The 23,495-nt window shown below is 44.8% G+C and overlaps 1 protein-coding gene and 1 long non-coding RNA gene across 13 annotated transcripts in view; one reads left to right on the forward strand and one right to left on the reverse strand.

Moving 5' to 3' along the window:
* LOC129190856 (uncharacterized) overlaps nt 1-6,362 on the reverse strand; it is an 11,598-nt gene extending 5,236 nt beyond the window's left edge. The window contains exons 1-4 of one of the 2 annotated variants that reach the window (XR_008573089.1): nt 5,930-6,362; nt 5,472-5,532; nt 5,168-5,212; nt 2,962-4,899 (exon numbers count right to left, since the gene is read on the reverse strand). This is a non-coding gene — a long non-coding RNA (uncharacterized LOC129190856). Of the gene's footprint in view, nt 1-2,961; nt 4,900-5,167; nt 5,213-5,471; nt 5,533-5,621 lie in introns of both variants that reach the window. The other variant, XR_008573088.1, reaches the window with a different exon arrangement.
* myo7aa (myosin VIIAa) overlaps nt 1-23,487 on the forward strand; it is a 26,908-nt gene extending 3,421 nt beyond the window's left edge. For 2 of the 11 annotated variants that reach the window (XM_054793428.1, XM_054793424.1), the window contains 50 exons: nt 3,535-3,648; nt 3,733-3,885; nt 4,050-4,067; nt 4,530-4,714; nt 4,785-4,906; nt 5,055-5,197; nt 5,367-5,480; nt 5,611-5,679; nt 5,742-5,826; nt 5,923-5,999; nt 8,007-8,126; nt 8,195-8,337; nt 8,412-8,622; nt 8,730-8,865; nt 8,939-9,045; nt 9,254-9,313; nt 9,503-9,640; nt 9,808-9,966; nt 10,089-10,181; nt 12,006-12,100; nt 12,187-12,271; nt 12,358-12,576; nt 12,704-12,811; nt 12,915-13,124; nt 13,199-13,405; nt 13,473-13,649; nt 13,778-13,867; nt 13,938-14,065; nt 14,205-14,331; nt 14,416-14,535; nt 14,630-14,803; nt 14,926-15,153; nt 15,234-15,401; nt 15,533-15,650; nt 15,784-15,910; nt 16,104-16,273; nt 16,349-16,539; nt 16,626-16,750; nt 16,873-17,030; nt 17,136-17,289; nt 17,439-17,594; nt 17,708-17,813; nt 17,894-18,007; nt 18,121-18,208; nt 19,574-19,680; nt 19,764-19,949; nt 20,029-20,145; nt 20,615-20,698; nt 20,818-20,937; nt 22,082-23,487. In XM_054793428.1, coding sequence (XP_054649403.1) covers nt 3,535-3,648; nt 3,733-3,885; nt 4,050-4,067; nt 4,530-4,714; nt 4,785-4,906; nt 5,055-5,197; nt 5,367-5,480; nt 5,611-5,679; nt 5,742-5,826; nt 5,923-5,999; nt 8,007-8,126; nt 8,195-8,337; nt 8,412-8,622; nt 8,730-8,865; nt 8,939-9,045; nt 9,254-9,313; nt 9,503-9,640; nt 9,808-9,966; nt 10,089-10,181; nt 12,006-12,100; nt 12,187-12,271; nt 12,358-12,576; nt 12,704-12,811; nt 12,915-13,124; nt 13,199-13,405; nt 13,473-13,649; nt 13,778-13,867; nt 13,938-14,065; nt 14,205-14,331; nt 14,416-14,535; nt 14,630-14,803; nt 14,926-15,153; nt 15,234-15,401; nt 15,533-15,650; nt 15,784-15,910; nt 16,104-16,273; nt 16,349-16,539; nt 16,626-16,750; nt 16,873-17,030; nt 17,136-17,289; nt 17,439-17,594; nt 17,708-17,813; nt 17,894-18,007; nt 18,121-18,208; nt 19,574-19,680; nt 19,764-19,949; nt 20,029-20,145; nt 20,615-20,698; nt 20,818-20,937; nt 22,082-22,174 — 6,597 coding nt within the window. In that variant the 3' untranslated portion in view covers nt 22,175-23,487. Of the gene's footprint in view, nt 1-3,285; nt 3,406-3,534; nt 3,649-3,732; nt 3,886-4,049; nt 4,068-4,529; nt 4,715-4,784; nt 4,907-5,054; nt 5,198-5,366; nt 5,481-5,610; nt 5,680-5,741; nt 5,827-5,922; nt 6,000-8,006; nt 8,127-8,194; nt 8,338-8,411; nt 8,623-8,688; nt 8,866-8,938; nt 9,046-9,253; nt 9,314-9,502; nt 9,641-9,807; nt 9,967-10,088; nt 10,182-12,005; nt 12,101-12,186; nt 12,272-12,357; nt 12,577-12,703; nt 12,812-12,914; nt 13,125-13,198; nt 13,406-13,472; nt 13,650-13,777; nt 13,868-13,937; nt 14,066-14,204; nt 14,332-14,415; nt 14,536-14,629; nt 14,804-14,925; nt 15,154-15,233; nt 15,402-15,532; nt 15,651-15,783; nt 15,911-16,103; nt 16,274-16,348; nt 16,540-16,625; nt 16,751-16,872; nt 17,031-17,135; nt 17,290-17,438; nt 17,595-17,707; nt 17,814-17,893; nt 18,008-18,120; nt 18,209-19,573; nt 19,681-19,763; nt 19,950-20,028; nt 20,146-20,614; nt 20,699-20,817; nt 20,938-22,081 lie in introns of those variants that run through there. The other 9 variants (XM_054793430.1, XM_054793426.1, XM_054793429.1 and 6 more) reach the window with 6 other exon arrangements.
* Nucleotides 23,488-23,495: the final 8 nt, after the last annotated feature.

Consider the following 23,495-nt stretch of genomic DNA (forward strand, 5'->3'; position numbering starts at 1 on the left):
ATGCTTGACCTTAGACTGACACGTCAATCTAAATGCAAATGAGACTAGGCCCCCCCCCCCCCCCCCCCCGCTCCACTTAAAGTACAGCCACAGGGATATCGTTGTCCCGGTCACCAGCAGAGGGCACAGTGGGGACAACATTACTGTGCCAGTGTGCATAGTACAATATACCTGTAGTTAAAGCATTATTATTAAACATTGTCCTTTAGTACCCTAGTCTAGTTACTTGCATAGCTAGTTTGGATTTTTGTTTTGGGAGAAACAAAAATGTAACATTACCTCAATCATTTCCCCTCCCCACATTTCTTCCCCGTGAGATCGTTTTGTAACATTGTAAGTGCTGCTGTTGAATTGCAATCGTGACAAGAAGACAAGAAGCTACCAATATTTAGCGTTGTTTGTCAGCAGTGACATACTGGAAAGCTAACACCTGTTTGAATTATTTAGCTGAAGAAAGAGATGCACTGTACGTCATAGACACTGTGCTGGGATCAGCGTTAACGCTGACACAGTTGCCACAGTTTAAAAAGTAAAATAAACATTTGTTACTTTCTGCAAGACAAAGACAAGAAAAGTATCAAACAGTTGATTCTGGAACATTATTGGGCAGCTTAGCAGTGAGTGCTTATGTGTCACCCAATGCAACAGTGAGGCTCACTGAGGTGAATTTATTTTTTATTTAAGAGCAACTGATCACGACCGCAAAGAAATAAGATGTGTTGATCTTTAGTGGGCCAAACATCAAGTCAACCATGTTTATACTACTTAATGTAATTGAAAATGTAACATTATCATCAGCAGTTTGCAATTTAGACTTGATAAGTAACACCTCACCATTTTGACCTTTTGTAAGACTTACTACGATATTCTGTTGACTTAATTTGACGTCACAGTGCTGGATTTACACTTTAAATTAGGGGTGTCTAAAGTACGGCCCAGGGAAATTTGTTTGTAAGTTTGTATTTGTTTGTAGCAGATTGTAAAAATAAAATTAAACCAAAAAAACCCGAGCAAAAACGGGGAAAAATAGAGCAAGACAGCACAGTGCAAAGAGAAAGAGCTGAAATGTTGATACAGATAACGCCACATAAGAACAATTCGGGGTGTGACGAGATCTCACAGGATCAAAACATGACGAGAGTTCTCATTCGGAAAAAAACTGTCTTGCGATAAATAATTAATCACAAATGAAAATGAACTGGATCAATTTGCCGGCCTCCACATATTGACATGTGCATGCGTGTCTGTTTTCCTCAACTCTCGCCTCCAAAAAGACATCAAAAGGATTTGCTCTATGCATCGGTTTGAGCGCTGGTTCATAGAACAGGCATTCCATTGAGCGGCTTGGACGGAGGGATACCTCTTGTCAGTCATACAGTCGCTTTGTGTAAATGGGGCGGTGGGGCAGCGGGGCCGCTAGCATGCACACAGCAAAAGAGTGGAACCTCGTGAGGAGCAATGGAAGGTAACATGGCAGAAATTAGGAGGGGGTAAGAGGATTATAAAGCCATGAGCAAGGAGCCCATCAACTCAAACGAGCTAGTATGCCTGTCAAGTTGTTTTGGACTCACGCCAGCCTGCACTTGAAACGCTTTTATCAACCCAACTCCAATAGTTTTACTTGAGTTTTATTTCGCACTTTAACTATTTGCAGGACCTTGTCAGGTTAGGTTGATATCCTTTGAATCAAAGAGGAGTAGCATCAAATTGCTACTCAAACTAATCACAATTGTATCTTGAAGCAACAGTAGTTGTTACATACCAGTGATCTCTGCGGTCTTCTCTCATTACAGCCATTTAAGTAGTGGCGTCTCTTCGTTGTCCACTAAATTTACCCATTATTGACTCTGTACAACCACCTAGCATTATATAATGCATGTCATAGGTATCAAACAAGTTAAATTTGCATCATACTTGTATTAGAGACGTGCATTTTTAGCATCATATAAGCATCATGTACAGTCATGTGATGCTTATTTTTAGATCGAAACATCAAAGGCAACAAAACAAACTTGCCCACCTCAAACATAACCACCCGACCCAGTTATCCCATCTGGGAAAATCAGTACACATCGGGATGCAGAGCCTTCGTCCCGACAATCAACACTCACCGAGACATTGGATGGGCGAAGTAAATACAAACACAACAGCGCAAAATGGTGTGCGTTCACAGAAAGTGTAGCATCACAAAAGAAATGCTGCTCTTTAATATGGTTGAAAAGCAAGCATTTCAAGAAATGCTGCAAAAGTTGTATAGACCATACGAATTGCTTGTGAGACAATACATGTCACAAACGGCAGTTCCACAACTTCACAGACTAATAGATGACATATTGCATTATTATGATACATTATCATATACAAATATCAATGTGGCACCCCTGCATCCTCTGATTTTTCAATATTTGGCCCTCGTTGGAAAAAGTTTGGACACCCCTGCTTTAGATTTATGGCTGGGATGGTCCAAAATGCAGACAGCTGGAAGAAGATGTGCAGCAAAGAAGAACAGGTGGTCAGTGGCGTAATGTTCCGACTGCTCAGTGTGCCAGATGGAGAGTTGACTTCATTAAAGTAACACGTCACTGTTTTCACAAGAAAACAAATACTTAAAAGGTCAATTCATTGTCAATTTCCCAAACTTAAACTTTGAATTCATGTTTGTTGAAAACCTAAATGTGTGTTAAAAAGTTGATCAAGCAGACTGCATGGTTGTTTTAATTATTGTAGTTATTTGATGTTATAAAAAGAAATGACATGATTGACAGCTACCTTCTGTGACGTTAACTGAGCGATAGGAATGATTTAAAGGTAAAGACATCTCACTCTGCTTTTTCACAAAAAAACCCTGTTGTTAGATTTTTTATTATAGTAGACTGATATTATTATTACCGACTGATACAATCGTAGATTACACGAGCATCATTGGTTTTAAGAAAGGTGTAGTAATATTAGGGCACGTACAGACATCCTGGCAGAATGAGCTTGAAGTGTCTGCTCAGAAATCCAACACCTGCCGGGCACACCTAAGGAGGAAGCGGCATCTTGTTGCCGTGGACGACGGAGGGGAGGTTGTGGAGCCTGAGGGAACGTAGAGTCAAAGCAGGAGTGTCACCAAAATGTTACTGCAAGTGAGCACGTGGATGGACTTAACTTAGCCTTATCCACACGTAAGACGAGCTCAAAAGCAGGATGATCCTCAACTGACTTTTTACTATTTGATGGGAATAAGTGGACTGTGGATTGGATCATTTTCAGCCAACCCTTTGAGACTCATATCAGTGAGTGAGTGAGTGTGTGACCATGTACAAGCGTCGGGACTATGTGGACCTCTACGAGAAGGATCAGGCCAAATGGGCTTTGCTCCGAAATGTCAACACTGTCATGAAAAACAGCACACTGCTGCCGGTACGCTGCATGTGTGTGTGTGTGTGTGTATGTGTGTGTGTGTGCAGGGCTGTGTTGTGTGAGAATGTTTCAGTGAACATGAAGACACAAAGACATGTGAACTGACCTAAGTGCTACTTTTGTTGCCAGGGTGACTACGTGTGGCTGGACTTGAAGAGTGGTCGGGAGTTTGAGGTTCCGATCGGCGCGGTGGTCAAACTCTGTGACTCGGGACAGATCCAGGTGGTGGACGATGAGGGAAATGTGAGTTAGTATATGGTCGCACGCACACCAGTTCATCATGAGGACTTGGTCTTAGATCGTAATCATCTTTCCCTCCATGTCCAGGAGCACTGGATCTCCCCCCAGAATGCCACCAACATCAAGCCCATGCATCCCACCTCCATCCATGGTGTGGAGGACATGATCCGCCTGGGAGACCTCAATGAGGCCGGGATCCTCCGCAACCTGCTCATCAGATACAGGGAGAAGCTCATCTATGTGAGTCGACTGCTTGGTTGTGTTTCCAGCTTAAGACCCATCTGGACTCATCCAGACCTGAGTAGCCCACAGCCTTCTAGCTCAACCACTACTTCTGGCTTTTCTACTATCTCTTCTTCACTTTCTGCTTCTGTTTTGCCTTCCTCTTCCTGTTTGCCCTGAAGACAAACTGTGGTGGCAGGGTAAGTCTGCAGGTGGCTCCAGACATCACTGGCTACGGCAAATGTGCACACTGGACGGAACATGTCCCTTCTTGTGTCTGTACACTGCATTTTTGTGGCATGTAGCAAACTGTTGCAGACACTTTTGGGTTGTTAAGTACCTCAAAAAATGAGCTTGACAGATGAACTGCGTCTTACTTGTGGCGCTTGGTGGTAAGCAAGCTGACCTGTGCATGCGTGCATGTTGATCGTTCTCAACATGGCCGCCTCTTCTCTGGTGGCAAATGCTGACATGTTCGTCCACCTGAGATGCCAGACGCATGTTACCCCATCCTCTCTCAAACAGCCTCAACTCACCCATCTTACTTCAGAGTTTGTGTTGCTGCGAAACATGAGTATACACTTCCAAAATAACACTCACCCTGCTAGTTTACTTAGTCAGTGAGTGTTGACCCACTGGTGATGTTAGCATCCTCCTTCCAGACATACACGGGCTCCATCCTGGTGGCCATCAACCCGTATCAGCTGCTTCCCATCTACACGGCGGACCAGATCCGCCTTTACACTAATAAGAAGATCGGTGAGATGCCTCCTCACATCTTCGCCATTGCCGACAATTGTTACTTCAACATGCAGAGGAACAACCGTGACCAGTGTTGCATCATCAGGTAGGCTGCTGCACCTCTCGGTCTTACTTGCTCAGGGAGCCAAACATGTACTCTTGTGGGTGTCCAACAGCGGAGAATCTGGAGCGGGAAAGACAGAAAGCACCAAGCTCATCCTGCAGTTCCTGGCAGCCATCAGCGGTCAACACTCGTGGATCGAGCAGCAGGTCCTGGAGGCCAACCCCATCCTGGAGGGTAGCAACACTATTAAGGACACTCACGTCTGGAGGAACTTTTAGTCTAAATGTTCTCATATTGAAGCATAAATGACAGTCCTGACAGCACATCCACAAAGTAATCAATACATGTTTATAGCCTCACTGGTCACTTGTTTATCCTGCAGCCTTTGGCAACGCAAAAACCATCCGCAACGACAACTCCTCTCGCTTTGGGAAATACATTGACATTCATTTCAACAAGAGAGGAGCCATTGAAGGAGCCAAGATAGAGCAATACCTGCTGGAGAAATCGCGAGTCTGTCGCCAGGTATCACACCTGCAGCTGGTGGGACAAAACAGTGGTATAGTTGTCTTGCGGTGCTGTCAATCAAATGCTGACACACACCCATCTAGCTGCTGTCCAGATTAACCACTCTATGTAAGAAAAAATAGTTCAATATTACAAGTAAAGTGAAATGCTTCCTGTCTCCATGCAGGCCCACGACGAGAGGAACTACCACATCTTCTACTGCATGCTGAAAGGCATGACTGCTGATGAGAAGAAGAAACTGGGCCTGAGCAAAGCCACAGACTATACCTACCTGACTATGGTCAGTGGCCACCCCTCATTGTTGAAGTGTGTGTCATCTTTTTGGGACTTCCCTACAAGAAAAAATGCATGCAGTTAGATGTGACTGATGTCACACTGATGAAGCTGAGTGTGTGTGTGTGTGTGTGCAGGGGAAGTGCACCGTGTGCGACGGCCGTGATGACATGAAGGAGTACTCCAACATCCGCTCTGCGATGAAGGTACGTGCACTCAATTAACACTCAACACTGTTGTGTATGACCAGTGTCTTGACATCGTGCAGGTTCTGATGTTTACCGACAAAGAGAACTGGGAGATCTCCAAACTGCTGGCAGCTATTTTACACATGGGCAATCTGCGATATGAAGGTGAACGTCTAACTCTTTAATAATCTGACACCTGTTTACTCTTGACTAGTGTGTCATTACACATTTTAACACTTTTGACCCTTTACTGGCCTGCAGCACGTACCTATGACAACCTGGACGCCTGTGAGGTGGTCCACAGCCCGCATCTTACGACTGCTGCAACCTTGCTGGAGGTGATATAAACAATTTGATGGAAACTGTTGTCTGTTTTCTACTAATACTATGAATAATAATAATAAAAATATGCTGATGATGCTGAGTAGTATTGTTGCATGCAGCTCGGGAAGCTTATGACTTATAAGTCACCTATAGTAGGGGACCCATGGGAAAAGTCAACTATACCAGTGATTCCCAACACATACAGTAGTAGCCCGTCATGTGCGTTGTAGGAAATTGTCCAATTTCACTTAATTTGTCTGAATATATATTTGGTTCATCAGTCTAGTAAGTATAGTGGCAGGCAGAAAAATTTAATGCTCTTCCACTAGACGGCATAATAATAAACAATTCATAATTAACCTGTGTATCCACCTGTTGCCATTCATACAGCATTTTAGTTTGATTGTGTGCCATGAGATGAGCCTTGGCTTAATAGAAGTTGGGAAACACTGAACTATAATATATACACTCAACAAAAATAAACTCAAAGATCTAAATCAGGGGTCTCAAAGTCAACTTACCTCAGGACCGCTGGAGCAAGAGTCTGGGTGAGGATGCCGGCTCCCAGCATACTTTGCGGTACATGTTTAGTGTTAATGTAGTTGTTGTTTATTATTCCCCATAGTAGTAGTAGTTGCCCTATGTGTGTTTACTTAGCTGTTACGTGTTGTGTTGTCATTATGTGTTGGCACGGCAATTGTTAGTGTTCTGTCTACTGAGCCACCAACTCATTTCACTGTGTGACAAGCTCACTGTGACTTCGGTGGTTGGCTGGTGCTTGGCCTTAGAAGTGCCTCTGAATTTGCCCAGGCTTCGTGGCCGCACTAATCTTTGATGTCAAGTAGGGGGCCACAAAATATGCCCCGGTGGGCTGCGGGTTTGAGACCCCGTTTTAAATCTTTTTCTATCTACACAAAAGGCCATAAGACAGAGTTAGAGTTAAGCACAAATCTGTCTAACTCTGTGTTAGTGAACATTTATAATCCATAAGTCACCACCTATCAAGATGCTGAATAGACAGCATGATTATCGCAAGTGTACCTTCGGTTGGCCACAATGAGGACACTCCAACATGTGAAAAATGTGCAGTCTAACAGTAGTGGAGTGGTCCAAACCACCATTTGCCGAGCATCCCAGACTGTTCTGTGTTGTCGATGGAGTGGCCCATGCTAGTGGTGGGGTTATGGTACGGGCAGGCGTATGTTATGGACTACAATCACAAGTGAGTTTCATTAATGGCATTTTGAACGCACAGCGATACTGAGACAAGATCCTGAGGCTCAGCGTTGTGCCGTTCATCCATGACCAACATGTTGCAGCATGATAATGCACGGCCCCGTGCTTCAAGTTCTTGCATGACCTATCCACTGAGCGTGCTTGGAATACTCTGAATCAACATATTCGGTATTTGAGGCAAATGGTCACGTCGGATGACCGGACCTCACCCCCTCCAATACAGTTAAACTTCACATTTTGGAGTGGCCTTTTATTGTGGCCAACTTGAGGCACAGCGGTGAAATAATCATGCTGTCTAGTCTCATCAGCATCTTGATATGCCACACCTGTGAGGTGGGTAAATTGTGAATTATAAATGCTCAATAACACAGATGCAGACAGATTTGTGAACAATATTTGAGAGTGATAGGCGTTTTGTGTACATCGAAATCTTTGAGTTCAGCTCATGAAAAATGGGAGCAAAAACGAAAAGTGTTGCGTTTATATTTTTGTTGAGTATATATACTTTAGCCTTGCAAATGGCTGGCGACAGAACTCTCTTTGGGCAAGAGGCGGGTATACCCCGCCTCTTGCCCAAAGTCAGCAGGGATAGGCCCCCTACAACCCTAGTGAGGACAAGCGGCATAGAAAATGGATGGATGGATGGATGGATCTGAATGTTAATAATCGGGCGACAAGTTAAATTATATGAGTTATGTTAACTACAACAACTGTAACAGCCTTGTGTGTGTGTGTGTGTGTGTGTGTGTGTGTGTGTGTGTGTGTGCGCGCGCGTGTTTTTCCAGGTGGATGGTAAGGACTTAATGAACTGTCTAACAAGTAGAACTTTGATCACTAGAGGAGAAACAGTGTCCACCCCCCTCAGCATGGAACAAGCACTGGATGTGCGCGACGCCTTTGTGAAGGTGAATTACTGTAATGAAGGTCATTGGTTCATGAAGCCGACGCCACAAAGACGTGTGTGTGTCCACAGGGTATTTACGGCCGCTTGTTCGTGTGGATTGTGGAAAAGATCAACGCTGCCATCTACAAGCCTCCATCCTCACAGGCCAAAGCTATCAGACGCTCCATCGGATTGTTGGACATCTTTGGCTTTGAAAACTTTACAGTCAACAGGTACAACACACACACACAAGCACAGTATAGATCATGTGGGCATTATACAAAAACCCTGTGGTGAACCACACCAGCTTCGAGCAGCTGTGCATCAACTTCGCCAACGAGAACCTGCAGCAGTTTTTTGTGCGTCACGTCTTCAAGCTGGAGCAGGAGGAGTACAACCTGGAGAACATCAACTGGCAGCACATCGAGTTTACCGACAACCAGGACGCCCTGGACATGATCGCCATCAAGCCCATGAACATCATCTCGCTCATCGACGAGGAGAGCAGGTTCCCTAAGGTGGATGCACACAAATTGAGTGAACTATGGTGATGATGAGACACACATGATGTTGTGTTTCTTCAGACCCTTGGAGAAGTGCTCGTTTTAAAGAGCATTTGTTGCAGGGCACTGACAGCACCATGCTGAACAAACTCAACTTTCAACACAAAGTGAACACCAACTACATCCCTCCAAAGAACAATTACGAAACGCAGTTTGGGATCCAACACTTTGCTGGAGTTGTTTACTATGAAACGAGAGGTCAGAGGTCACCCCAGACTCATCACCAAGCCTTCACATGTGTGTATAACGCATGTGCGTGTGTGTCTTACAGGCTTCCTGGAGAAGAACAGGGACACTTTATATGGTGACATCATCCAGCTGGTTCATTCCTCCAAGAACAAATTCATCAAGCAAATCTTCCAGGCAGACGTTGCCATGGTAACACACACAAACACAAAATTAATTCAAGCATGAACACGATCAAAAATATTATCTTTGATATAGTTATTCTCTAAAAACAAATAATGGAAGTGGAATGTTGTCTGGTGGAGCCTTTTCCTGTCCTGCATGTTTCTACACACATCTGAGTCACTTCTCTTTGTACATGTGTGTGTGTTCTTTGCATGATCATCCTGCTTCGTTGCAGTTTCTGTGTGGTTTTACTCCTGCTTCTTGTCTCCATCTTCCTTCCAGCACTCTCCCTAAGGTAAAATATATAACTACGTATAAATAGAATGAGAGCTGTAATGCATATAGAATTAATAAACACAATCATTGCCACTTTTACATTAAAGAGGAAGAAGGCTGAGCTCAGGAAGAACAAAACAACCAACTTTGTCGCTGTCTGACGTGTTTGTGTGTGTGTGCGTGTGTGTGCGTGTGTGTGCACGTTTAGGGGGCGGAGACCAGGAAGCGTTCTCCCACTCTCAGCAGTCAGTTCAAAAGATCTCTGGAGTTGCTGATGAGAACACTGAGTGTCTGTCAGCCGTTTTTTGTTCGCTGCATTAAACCTAATGAGTACAAGAAGCCCATGGTGAGTGTGTCTGTGTGTGTGTGTGGCGCATACTTGAACAGAAAAGTTTGACTTTTTAGACATAAATCTTCATTTCTTACAATGCCAAGTGTTGTCTGCACAAAAACAAAGGTTGAACTTGAACCCCCATTTAAAGACAGCTGAGTCTTGTTTGGTTTGTGTCGAAGCTGTTTGACCGGGAGCTGTGTGTGCGTCAGCTGAGGTACTCGGGAATGATGGAGACCATCCGCATCCGCCGCGCAGGTTATCCAATCCGCTACACCTTTGTGGAGTTTGTGGACCGCTACCGTGTGCTCATGCCTGGAGTCAAGCCGGCGTACAAGCAGGTGTGGTTCCAAAATATTAGACCACAAGAAAACTGTGAGCAGATCATAGCACTTAGCAGGTGTCCATCCATATCCTGCTGGATAGGGCACATAGAGTTCAATACTGACACCCTCTGTTCTAGGAGGATCTGAGGGGAACCTGCCAGAGGATAGCTGAAGCTGTGCTTGGCCGAGATGATGACTGGCAGATGGGAAAGACCAAGATCTTCCTCAAGGTGTGACATTTGAACAATAACACATTTAAGTTTTGTTCTCTCCTACAAATACTATCAACGTGTGTAAGTCGAGAAGTCATTGATGCTGGATACTAACACTTAAATGGCACACAACTGTCCAATTATTAAGAATTGAAACATTAATACAAGTCACTCATTAAGAGCTGTTACGTCCATAAAGTCCATGTATGTACAGGAAATGCATGTTATGGTTGAATGTTGTTGGTGATCCTGTACAAGCACAGCTGACTGTGGATAAACCAGCTGAAGCCAGTGTGAGTGAATTCTGCTCTGCTGTTTCCCGTACACATGATCACTGACAGGAAGACGTGTATGTTTTGTTTTCCCGCTCTGTGTCTGTGTGTGTTTGCTGGACATTTAGCTACCCAGAATAATATGCTCTTTATAAATGTTTTGATGCATTGCTTTACTGGAACTGTCAGGGTCATCCGGACACAATCAGTGAAGGCAACTTTGTGGTTTAAAGTGATGTCCCTTGACTCTCGTGTGTGTTTGTTGCTGACCCCTGTCAGACTGAAGAGTGCCTCATCTGTTCAGGAAGCCTAACAGGAAAGAAAAAGTGCAGGGGGTCAAGGGAGGAGCATTACCCACACTTTCCTGACAGGAACCTGACGGATCATCCAGAGTGCCGATGGATTACAAGAAAAGATTGACTCAAACTGGAATGCTGACTGAATTTCTCAGTGGACAAATTGTATGCTTCCAACTTTGTGGGAACACTATGGGGAAGACCCTTTTCTGTACCCAGTGCACAAAGCAAGCTCTATAAAGGCATGCTTGTGTGATGAGTGGTCAGGATGTTGAACCCAAATGCATCCAACCACCAGAGGGTCAGCAGAATCAGCAGTAATATTTTATTAACAGTCAGGTTATTCAGCTGAGGTGATTCCTGGATTCCTGGAAGTGATTCAGGCGGGAGCAGCCGTCTACATAGGTCAAAGGGTAGGGCATGTTGGAAGGGCTGAGCCAGTGAGGGGGTACAGAGGAACATAGTGAGGAGAGGGGAGGGTAGGGGAGGGGAGGGGAGGGCAGGAGAGGGGGAGGGGAGAGTGACTGGGGAACAGGAACTGGAATCTCCTCTGTGAAGACAGACCGGTCAGTCAGACAGAACGATGACAAGAGCAAACAGCTTACTGGTGATGGCCAGGCACATACTTGGGTACAGGCTGGTGGCAGGGGATCAGACCAAGGCAGGTAAGGAATGTAACCTAAGGATCGGGCTACGAAGCAAACAGGCGGCAGATCGGGTATCAGCAGAGTTCATAAACAAATAATCAAAGAAACTTTCACAGGTGGAACATTCTGTGTTGAAGTTCAGACACAATCTGTGTTAGGGAAGTGAGCTTGCTTTTATGAAAAGATAATTGCTAGTCCAAAGCAGGTGAGTAAGGAGGCTTGATCGCCAGATTCAGAGCAGCTGTGTGGGGGCTGGAGAGTAAGAAGGTCGAGGAGGAGGAGCAGAGAGCAAAGAGCAAAGAGTGGAGGCACTTCTCATATCACACCTTGGATGAGTTTGGTCCAACATCATTGGCCTCTGATCTCCCCAAAGACACACTCAAAAATCTTGTAGAAAATCTTCCCAGAAAATAGAAGCTTTTATAGTTGTGATGGAGGAGCAACTCCACATACTTTTCACTTTCTGGATGTGTTCCAATACTTTGGCCATCGACTGCAAGTTTGGGATCAGACTCGACTCTTGGGACAACATGAATAGTTGTGTGTGCAAAACTAACAAGGTGTGAACAAATGCATGGGGATGTAGAGATGTAGAGACAGATGTAGATAAACTTCTTGGTTCTGTAGGATCATCACGACATGTTGCTGGAGATCGAGAGAGACAAGGCCATCACTGACAAGGTCATCCTGATTCAGAAGGTTGTTCGAGGTTTTAAGGACAGGTATGTCCACGTTACTTTGGCCAGGCTTCCACATGATTCAGGAAAGCTTACACTCAAAGTGATTTTGTTTATTTTCTGACCATCAGATCGAACTTCCTGAGGATGAGGAAATCGGCTGTGTTGATCCAGAAGACGTGGCGAGGATATCTCTGCAGGAAGAATTATGGAGCTGTGAGGATCATCATCAATAACATCAATAATAAATTGTTTAATGTATGAGGTCATGATGTTCTTCTATTTGCCTCCTTGCTCTCCAGATGCGGGCGGGCTTCTCTCGCCTCCAGGCTCTGGTCCGCTCCAGGAAGTTGTGTGCATCGTATCACGTGGCCCGACAGCGCATAACGGGCTTCCAGGGTCACTGCCGAGGCTTCCTGGTGCGGCGAGCCTTCAGACACCGTCTGTGGGCCGTCATCACCATCCAGGCCTACACCAGAGGAATGATTGCACGGAGGTTATACCGCAGGCTGAGGGGCGAGGTAGACACACCTGTCGTATATTGATACTGATACCACCATCAACATGTTTATTTTAGCCAAAATTGACTTACTATTTAGTTTGGGAAAATGCCAAAACCTCCTTGAATTCTTTTCTGACTTCTGTCAGTATCGAAGGAGACTGGAGGCTGAGAAGATGCGTCTGGCTGAGGAGACCAAACTGAGGAACCAGATGTCTGCAAAGAGAGCCAAGGCTGAAGCTGAACGCAAACACCAGGTAGGCTTCAGACCATCAGGTCCAAAGTTGAGTCATGTCAGAGGAAATTCATGTGTCTTCCTGCGATGCCTTTCACTGCACCCTCGTTCACTGTCCTCTTCAGGAGCGTCTGACTCAGTTGGCCAAAGAAGATGCCGAGCGGGAGAAGAAGGAGAAGGAGGAGGCAAGGAGAAAGAAGGAGCTGGTGGAGCAAATGGAGCGTGCCCGTATGGAGCCTGTCAATGACTCAGACATGGTGGATAAGATGTTTGGATTCCTGGGCACTACAAGTTCCTTTCCTGGTCAGGAGGGACAAGCTCCTGTGGGCTTTGAGGTCAGACAGCAAATGTTTGCTTAACTAACTGTTGAGTCAGGATATATGAACCTGTTGTTCTGCCTCCTGTGCAGGACCTGGAAAGGACCCACCGGGATCTGGAGGAGGAGGACTTGGATGAGGCTCTTCCTTTGCCAGAGGATGACGATGAGGAGGATGTGTCTGAGTACAAGTTTGCCAAGTTTTCTGCCACCTACTTCCAGGGAACCACCACACACACCTATGTCCGGCGACCCCTGAAACAGCCGCTGCTCTTCCACGATGATGAGGGAGACCAGCTGGTATGTCAAAGACCTATATTCTAACTATTGCACCTGAGGGTAACGTTAATTCCTTGATCCGGTCTAGGCGGCTCTGGCCGTATGGATCACAGTGCTCAGGTTCATGGGAGATTTGCCTGAGCCGAAATACCACACTGCCATCAGCGACGGCAGCGAGAAGATTCCTGTCATGACCAAAATCTACGAGACTCTGGGAAAGAAGACTTACAAGAGAGAGCTGCAGGCACTCCAGGGGGAAGGAGAGGTGAGGTGGAGAAGGATGTGGGAGCCTGGGAGGAACTTCTACCACAACTATGAAGCTCACATACAGGATTTTAAAATTGGTTAAAGACAACTTAGAGCCATGTTTGGACTGTGTTTCACTGCATCCAGACGCCTCAGTCCGACAGCCCTCGCAAGAATAGCATCCGACACAAACTGGTTTCTCTTACTCTGAAGAAGAAATCCAAGATCACTGAGGAGGTGAGAGAAGATGTTTCTGATGCATCATCACGCGACTCGCTTTAGCTACTAAGTGATGGACAACTTTCAGGTCACAAAGCGCCTCAACGATGGCGAATATGGTCTCCATGGCAACAGCATGCTGGAGGACCGGCCGACATCCAACCTGGAGAAACTTCACTTCATCATCGGTAACGGCATCCTGAGACCTGGGCTGAGGTAAAAACATATCCCATGTGGATTAGTGGTGGTTTTCACACCAGCTGTCTGGGTTCAATTCCTGGTATGGGAATATGCTGTGGGGTGGCAATAGTTCACTTGTGTGTGTGTGTGTGTGTGTGTGTGGTTTGTGTGTTAGGGATGAGATTTACTGTCAGATCTGCAAACAGCTGAGTCAGAACCCATCTAAGAGCTCTCACGCTCGAGGTTGGATACTCATCAGTTTGTGTGTTGGCTGCTTTGCCCCCTCAGACAAGTTCCTCAAGGTCAGGACACTTTTTTTTCAAGGTTTAATCCATATAGTGCCTACTACAGTGAGTATACTAATGGCTTTTGGTGTTAACGTGCAGTACTTGAGAAACTTCATCAGCAGCGGGCCACCAGGTTATGCTCCGTATTGTGAAGAAAGACTGAGAAGAACATTTGTGAATGGGACGAGAACACAACCTCCATCCTGGCTGGAGTTGCAGGTACATGTACAAGTACAGAAGCACTCACTCGCAATTAAATAAAGCTCATTTAATCTGGAGCCTATTACTTAATTGTTTGGAAATCAATATCCAGGCAACCAAGTCGAAGAAACCCATCATGCTGCCGGTAACGTTCATGGACGGAACCACCAAAACGCTGCTGACGGACTCAGCCACGACAGCCAAGGAGCTCTGCAACACACTGGCCGACAAGATCAGCCTGCAGGATAGATTCGGTTTCTCGCTCTACATCGCTCTGTTTGACAAGGTTGTCTGAGCCAAAACAAACACTTGTTATAGAAAGAAGTCTTTTCTCCCAGCCAATCAGCTAGAAAAATGATATTATATTGAAAAATATGATCATGATTTGAATGTCATCACACCATGCAGGTCTCATCTTTGGGCAGCGGGAACGACCACGTGATGGATGCAGTGTCCCAGTGCGAGCAGTACGCCAAGGAGCAGGGAGCCCAGGAAAGGAATGCTCCCTGGAGGTTGTTCTTCAGAAAGGAGATCTTCACTCCATGGCACTGTGCTGCCGACGATACAGTCGCCACCAACCTCATCTACCAGCAAACTGTCAGGGGTGTCAAGTTTGGAGAGTACCGCTGCGACAGGGTGACTGCTTCTTTTCTGTAGACATTCTCTTCTTCTGTCTTTGAGCGCAAGTTCAAGACTTCCTCTCCTTCTTGGCCCAGGAGGACCTGGCAGAACTGGCATCTCAGCAGTATTATGTAGACTACGGAGCAGAGGTCCTGCTGGAGCGACTTCTGAGCCTCATCCCGTCCTACATTCCAGATAGAGAGATGAGCAGTTCCAGGACGGTGGAGAAGTGGGCTCACTTCATCATGGCGGCCCACAAAAAGGTGCTTGTCACTGGAACAGTTTGTTGACATCGGTAGATCTTATTGTTACTAACTTAAGATTAATTACCTCTTTCATGAGTAGTAGTAGTAGTAGTAAATCGTAATAATTTGTCCACATCTTTGTTGTTCAGGGCATCTACACACAGAAGAGGTTTGACCCCCAGAAGGTCAAAGAGGAAGTGGTGGACTTTGCTCGCCACAAGTGGCCTCTGCTCTTTTCTCGTTTCTATGAAGCCTTCAAGTTCTCTGGTGAGATTCAATTGCCTTTTGTCAGTGAACTCCACATCATTTTAGTTCATCACAAAGCAATGAGCTGGACTTCTACATTCCCAAAGTGAGATTTTCCAATGTAAAAATTGCCTGAAGATGTTCTTTACTTCAGGTCCAAGTCTCCCTAAAAACGACCTCATTGTCGCAGTCAATTGGACAGGCGTGTATTTTGTTGACGAGCAGGAACAGGTCTTGTTAGAGCTTGCCTTCCCAGAGATCACTGCGGTGTCAAGCAGCAGGTAAGGCATACTTGTAACTGTAGTCACACTTGTGAACACATTGATGTTGATCTGTTTTAGCGTTGGACTTGGCTTTGAGATACCAACGATCAACATCTGCCAGAGTTAGTGCCATTAGTGCATGTCCAATTGTGCATATAATAGCTCATTTATTTTAATTTCTCCTTGAACATGGGTGTCGTTCTTCTTTCAGGGGAGGAAAGTTGCAGAGTCAGAGCTTCACGCTGGCAACCATCAAAGGAGAAGAGTATACCTTCACCTCCAACAACGCTGAGGACATCCGTGACCTGGTGGTGACCTTCCTGGAAGGCCTGAGGAAGAGATCAAAGTTTGTGGTAGCGCTACAAGACAGTCCCAACCACAGTATGTCCTCACTCAACTTTGGGATGTCTGACAAAGAAGTCACAAGTGCCAATGATGTCCTCTAACTTTTTCCAGATGGTGAGCCGTCCACATTCCTGAGCTTCCAAAAGGGAGACTTGATCTTGCTAGACCAGGACTCTGGCGAGCAAGTTCTCAACTCAGGTTGGGCACATGGCGTCAACGAGAGGACCAGTCAGAGAGGAGACTTCCCAGCTGACTCAGTCTACGTCCTGCCCACCATGACACGACCTCAGCAGGAGATTGTGGTACGACAAAGATGCTTCCCGCTCACATTTACATGTCAAAACAGACAAAAATGTGATGCAGTTGTTGATGCAATCCAATCAATCAGGCTCTCGTAACCATGACACCAGACCAGCGGCAGCAGTCAGTGAGAGTGTCCCAGCTCATGCTTCCTGAGAGTGAAGACTCACTCAAACCATACACACTGGAGGAGTTCTCCTACGACTACTTCAGGTACAAACGTCCACAGCAAACTCCTCTAAGATTGCCTTTTATTTGTCTTTCTATTGGAAAATAAATTTGTACCCACGCAATAAATAAATAGTGTACTGAAGTAAGTCGTCTGCTCCCTACAGGCCCCCTCCCAAACACACACTAAGCAGAGTGATGGTCACCAAGAATCGAGGTAAGGACAAGTTATGGAGTTGCACCAGAGAGCCTCTGAAACAACCACTACTGAAGAAGGTGATCCATCATGAGGATCTTGCGCAAGAGGCCTGCATGGCCTTCATTGATATCCTTTACTATGTTTATAATGTTGCCGCCATACTGCAGGCTGTTGGGCCACCTGACGACTGTACCAAGTAAAACCAGCATGTTCCTTAAATATGTGCCCTACCTGTGATGAAGTACATGGGTGACTATCCCTCCAAACGCACCCGATCAGTCAATGAGCTGACCGACCAAATCTTTGAGGGATCCCTCAAGGCAGAACCTCTGAAGGACGAGATCTTTTGCCAGATCATCAAACAGCTCACTGACAACCACGTCAAGTGTGTACAAGGACACTAAAGAGCTATTGTGTCATAGAATAATGACAAACAATTGAAAAAGAACTGACGAATGACATATAGAGATTAGTGACATAAACTTATCTGACCTTTTTAGAAGACGTTGAACATGTTTGTATGTGTGCTTACAGGTACAGTGAGGAAAAAGGCTGGGAGCTGCTCTGGTTATGCACTGGTCTCTTTCCTCCTAGTAACATGCTGCTGCCACACATCCAGCGCTTCCTGCAGTCCAAGAGACAACACCCGCTCTCTGCCGACTGCATGCACAGGCTACACAAAGCATTACGGTAGTTGCACACTACAGGTTTACACTGTAGATACTGTAGACACTGTGCTTTTTCAGAGGTCTGGAAGCTAAACAGAAACTAAAAACAAAACCTCTTGCTTGCCATGATAACAGAAACGGCTCCAGGAAATACCCTCCACATCTGGTGGAAGTCGAGGCCATCCAGCACAAGACGACGCAGATTTTTCACAAAGTGTACTTCCCTGACGACACAGACGAGGTACCACACACAAACACACACACACACTCCTGAGGATCGTCTCTAGAGCAGGTTTGTGGCCATGTGTGCCAATTGTCCAGGCCTTTGAAGTGGAGTCCAGTACCAAAGCAAAGGATTTCTGTCAGAACATCTCCACCAGACTGCTGTTGAAATCCCATGAGGGTTTTAGCCTCTTCGTCAAGATCTCAGACAAGGTCAGAAGTCAAACATGTTCTTATAGAATTTTAATGGAACAATACTATTTACTTAGGCGTCTCTTTTGGTTCGTAAGACAAAGAGCTCATTCATACTATGTGTGTGTTTGTAGGTGATCAGTGTTCCGGAAGGAGATTTCTTCTTCGACTTTGTCCGACATTTGACAGACTGGATCAAGAAATCACGTCCAGCAAAAGATGGTACATGCAGCTGCAGCTTTTATACGTGTGTGTGTGATGCGTCTGTGTAGGCTCTCAGTCGTACAGGAGTTGTCCATCGAGGAAAAGGCTTCTTGAGACGTCATCTGTACTTCTGTGTAGAAGGTGTCGGACGTTTCGCTCCTCATCCGAAGAGCTTCGTCAGCAAACTAATAAGTGCTGGTAGCTTAGGCCTTAAATACAGTAAGAGTGGGCGGAATAGGTGTGCCAACACCCTCCTCCTATTGGTTCGTTACACTAAGCCTGGGCGGAGCAGTGGTATAATCCTATCCTGTTATTCACACCTACGATAAAAGGGAAGTGTCGCTCCCTGAATTGGGTATGAACGACTCTGATACTGGCTTGTTAGCATCTATTGTTCTGGCTCGGCCCTGCCTTCACCTCATTTGCCACCACTGTATTTAAGGCCTAAGCTACCAGCACTTATTAGTTTGCTGACGAAGCTCTTCGGATGAGGAGCGAAACGTCCGACACCTTCTACACAGAAGTACAGATGACGTCTCAAGAAGCCTTTTCCTCGATGTGTGTGTGATGGTTTGATTTATTTTGAACATGCATGCACATTACAATGCAATGCATTACATATTACGATTCCCGATTCCACATGTCCAAAGAGGAGTAGGAAGAAGCAAAGCTTATTTAATCCTACCCCCATCCGTTTCACATCAATAGCTCATCCATTTGTTCACTTTCTGTGTTCGACATGTACCCTTTGCAAACTCTGAACATCATAAGAGAAAGGAGAAAGCTGGATCATGAGTGAATACAAACTAAGTAATTTTCCAGTAGCGATAAGAAATGCAGATAATTCTTCTTTGGCTCATGATTCTTCTTTCTTTTACATTGTAAACATCAACTGCTTGTACTGTTCCTTAAAATGGTGCATTTTAGTGCATTATTTCAGTTCTTTACTCACACCGTTCCAGAATTTAATTCCACATATGGATAGGCTGAAGGTTTTTTTGTGTTGTTTGTGCGTAAATGTGTTTTAAATTTAGTTTTTCATATTTCTCCTCTCTTTTATTTATTCAATTATTTTAATTAAAATAATTGTAGAATGTTTTTAGCTGTTTGGAAGTTTACCAGATCAGCAAATTTTAATCATTGTAATTTTAGAAATAAAGGGTTTGTATGTTCTCTAGAGGAGGCATTATGGATTATCCTAACTGCTCTTTTTTGTAGCACGGTTAGCGAGTGGAGTGTACTTTTATAGTTATTTCCCCATATCGCCACGCAATAAGTTAAATATGGTAATACTAGGGAAAAATAGAGAGTGTGTGTCACGTGACTTTATCTTTCTTATAACTGAGAAATCAAACTTCCTGAAAAGTGACCTTCACCTTGCAGGAATGGTTCCCTCTCTGACCTATCAGGTGTTCTTCATGAAGAAGTTGTGGACCAGCACAGTTCCAGGGAAGGACTCCTTTGCTGACTCTATCTTCCACTACTACCAGGCGAGTCCTGTCCTGACCTGAGGAAGGCTAAAATAAAAAACAGGAGAGACAATTCCTCATGACAATTCCTCCTCATTGTTCAGGAACTGCCCAAATACCTGCGTGGCTACCACAAGTGTTCGCGAGACGAAGTATTCCAGCTGGCTGCTCTCATCTACCGAGTCAAGTTTGAGGATGACAAATCCCACTTTCCCACCATTCCCAAGATGCTTCGAGAGCTGGTCCCTCAGGATCTCATTCGTCAGATGTCGCCAGATGACTGGAAAAGGGTACAACCTGAAAAGTATTTTTTCTTAACCGGAAGTAGCTATGAACACTGAATCTTTTTTTACGCGTATGTGTTGACAGTCTGTGGTGGCCTTCTTCAACAAGCAAGCTGGTAAATCGAGAGAAGAGGCCAAGCTGATGTTTCTTAAGATCATCTACAAATGGCAGACCTTTGGCTCCGCCTTCTTTGAAGTCAAGGTAATGGACCTGCTTGTGTCACTTCTTTTCTGAAATTTGACTTGTTACTACTGCGGAACACTTTACAATAAAAGGTACACAAAAATACAGTAGTTACTGAGGAACTAATGAAGAACTAATGACTAAGGCACATAAATTTAGACTGGTTACTGAGGAACTAATGAGTAGAGTAGTGACTGACAAACTAAGGCACATACATTTACAGTAGTTACTGAGGAGCTAATGAACTAATGAGTAGTGGTTAGGTAGGTTCATTCTCATTAACAACTGTAATTTTCTGTACCTTATTGTAAAGTGTTACCAATCTACTGTTGCTTCATGCCCAGAAGAAAGCTCTGCACTACACAATAGTTTTTATTTCCAACCTTGGGTCTTCCTGATCAAAGACTTCTTGATCAGCAGGATCCATTTGAGGTACAACATTTAATTACTGTATGTTAAGTTATGTATTATGTTCGTATCTCTTTAGCAAACCACTGAGCCCAACTATCCAGAAATCCTGTTGATTGCCGTCAACAAACATGGAGTCAGTCTCATTGACCCAAAAACCAAGGTTTGTTGTGAAAAAAAAGAAAACCAAAAAAAAAAAAAAAATCACACACACACACACACACACCATGAGACTACTGTGACTCAATGAGGCCTTTTCTCCCTTTTTCTGTCGCCCTGTAGGACATCCTCATCACGCATCCCTTCACCAAGATCTCCAACTGGAGCAGTGGGAACACTTACTTTCACATCACCATCGGCAACCTTGTCAGAGGAAGTAAACTCCTCTGTGAAACCTCGCTGGTGGGTGGAGGCCACATGCACATGTTTACAACTCTTATCTCAAAGCAGGGTATTGGGACTGGGATCTTAATCAATGAGATGTTGGACGAGAGTCCTTGCATATTAGTTCTTCATCTCAGCAAGACATTTGGGACCTTTATATGCTTCCAATCACTCCCTGATGCTTTCAGAGTTGAGGTGACAGCCCGGGCTTTTAGCTCGATGATGAGTGCTCTCAACTCTCATTCTGCGGATCCTGGTTTTATCCTGGGGCGGAACACTGAGCTGGCTGAAGCAGGCGGGTTACATTGGTGGCGTGACCCGGATGAGCGTGAGGTTTAGCAGAGTGAGTGTAACGGATGCCAGCTGTGTGAAATCAATGTTGTAAGCCTCACTGCCCGACGCCTTAAGACATCGTGTCAACAGCTTGGGCTTTTAGCTGGCAATACCTGTTGCTCTTGACTCTCTTTCAGTGGACCGTCAGACCATCAGACGGGTTACATTGGTGCCTTGACCCCGATGAGAGTGAGGTTTGGGGGTAAGCTGGGGTGCCGTATAGGGCCCCTGACAGGGGTCCAAAAAAATAGGGATGTGGTGACAACAGCAGTCCAGGGGGCCCAATGGGATTTTTATTTATGGAGCCCAGAATTTCTTCAAGCACTCTTGGTGAGTGTGATGGACGCCCGCCAGAGTGGCTGTACGAGACCAAACTGGTAACCTTTAGCGTCGCACTAGTTATCGAGTCGACGTCTCAGGCTTTTAAGCTTTATGACTAGCGCTCTCCACTCTCATTCTGCAGTTCGAGCAGAGAGGTGGGTTACGCACATAGGCATGCTTAAGAGTTTCCTGTGGAGAAACTATCACAAATGGGCTTTGACTTGTACAGCGCTTTGACATCGTTACCTCATTCACCTACCGATGACGCAGCATCAGGAACAACTGGGGGTTCTGTGTCTTGCCCAAGGATGCCACCCTCAGTGGACAGATCCCAGACATACTCCAAAAAAAGTCTTCCTATAAGAGTGGAAGCTGTTACAGCTGCTTAGAACTCAAGACTGTCTTCTGTCAGTATAAGCACCTTACTTTACCCTCACCTCATCTATTAGTAAAATAAGCCAAAATACTGTATCTCATAAACTCCTCTTTTTCCACCACCCACCTTCAGGGCTACAAAATGGACGACCTGTTGACCTCCTACATCAGTCAGATGCTCACCACCATGAACAAGCAGCGGTCAGGGCGTGGGCTCAACAAGTGAACTTCTTACTGGCAGGAGGCCACCCAGCTCATCCGCCTCTTGCGTCCTATCGGCCACTACTGCAGCTGGGGGCGGACCTTCGGCCACCAGCTGTGGTGGATGAGTCGTGGTGCTTCTGTCAGTTCGGAAGTGTCCAAACTCCCTGGGGAGAATTCGGTCAGAAGCAGCAGTGACGAGGATGACCCCGGCGAAGGTCCCAGCAACATCAACCTTTACTACGAGGATGAGACGTCCAGTGAGGACGACTACCTCTAAAAACACTGTACAGCGGTTCTCCGAATGACTTTTTGACCCAACTCCTCATATTCAGTGAATGTCCAAACAGCCAAAAGTGCTTTGGAAGTTAGCATAGACATTTTTTTAAGGTAAAATAAAACCTGAGCTAATTGATAAATGTGCTTCTGTTTACAAGAAATGACTCACAATACTTCTGCTGTAGTTGCAACAAAATGTTTTGTTTTTGTCATGCAAACTATTTTCTCACAATGCTTTGTGGTTTAGTGTGGTGTGCATATACAGCACATATGTGTATGTATATTCCCAAGATGCAATTGACAAAGTGATGGAAAATGAGATCACTCACTGCTGGTACATATTTTGTCTTAAAATGTTGAAGTCGTAACCCTCATGTTCAGATGTGTCATTTGAGATGTTTGGACCTTGACATATGTTGTATCTTAGTGTCTATGTTAGCTCAACAAAGGAAGTTGGGTTTAGTTTGCTTGGTTGTGTTTTGAACCATCTGGTTTAATCAGAGAATGAGAAGCTCCATAGTGCCAAACTTTCCATGTGAAGCTTTTGTTTTGTCTTTTCCGTGTGGAATATTTGGTGCTTGTTACAGAGACTATAACTGTAGCTGACTTTACATTATTTGTACAATATTAAATATAATTTAACATATAAATTCCTTGTGTAAATGCATTCATGACAGATAAATGTTGACATTCAAATGTTTTGTGTTTTATATGGTGTACATTTAGATATTTTCATGCATGTCCTGACATTGTACCATGTTTTCCTCAGATTAGTTTAAATTTGCAATGTGTGTTATCTTTTAGCTGACTATTCATGTTTAAATATTTGGATTTCACTGATATTCATGGTGAAAAATCTTGACATGCCAAAGATGCCAATGTTTTTGGCCACGGCTGTATAAATTAGGCTGATTTGGTTTTATTTCATACAGGCATGGCCACAAGCATTGGCTTCTTTGGCATGCCAATATTTTTCTCCAGCTAACCAACACGTTACCTGGTTATTCAAATGTAACTTTGCAGAATGTTTGTGTCACAAATAAAATTAAAATTTTTTTTAAAAATGT

The sequence above is a fragment of the Dunckerocampus dactyliophorus genome, chromosome 12 (assembly GCF_027744805.1).
Source record: "Dunckerocampus dactyliophorus isolate RoL2022-P2 chromosome 12, RoL_Ddac_1.1, whole genome shotgun sequence".
In the NCBI taxonomy this organism is placed as follows: Eukaryota; Metazoa; Chordata; class Actinopteri; order Syngnathiformes; family Syngnathidae; genus Dunckerocampus; species Dunckerocampus dactyliophorus.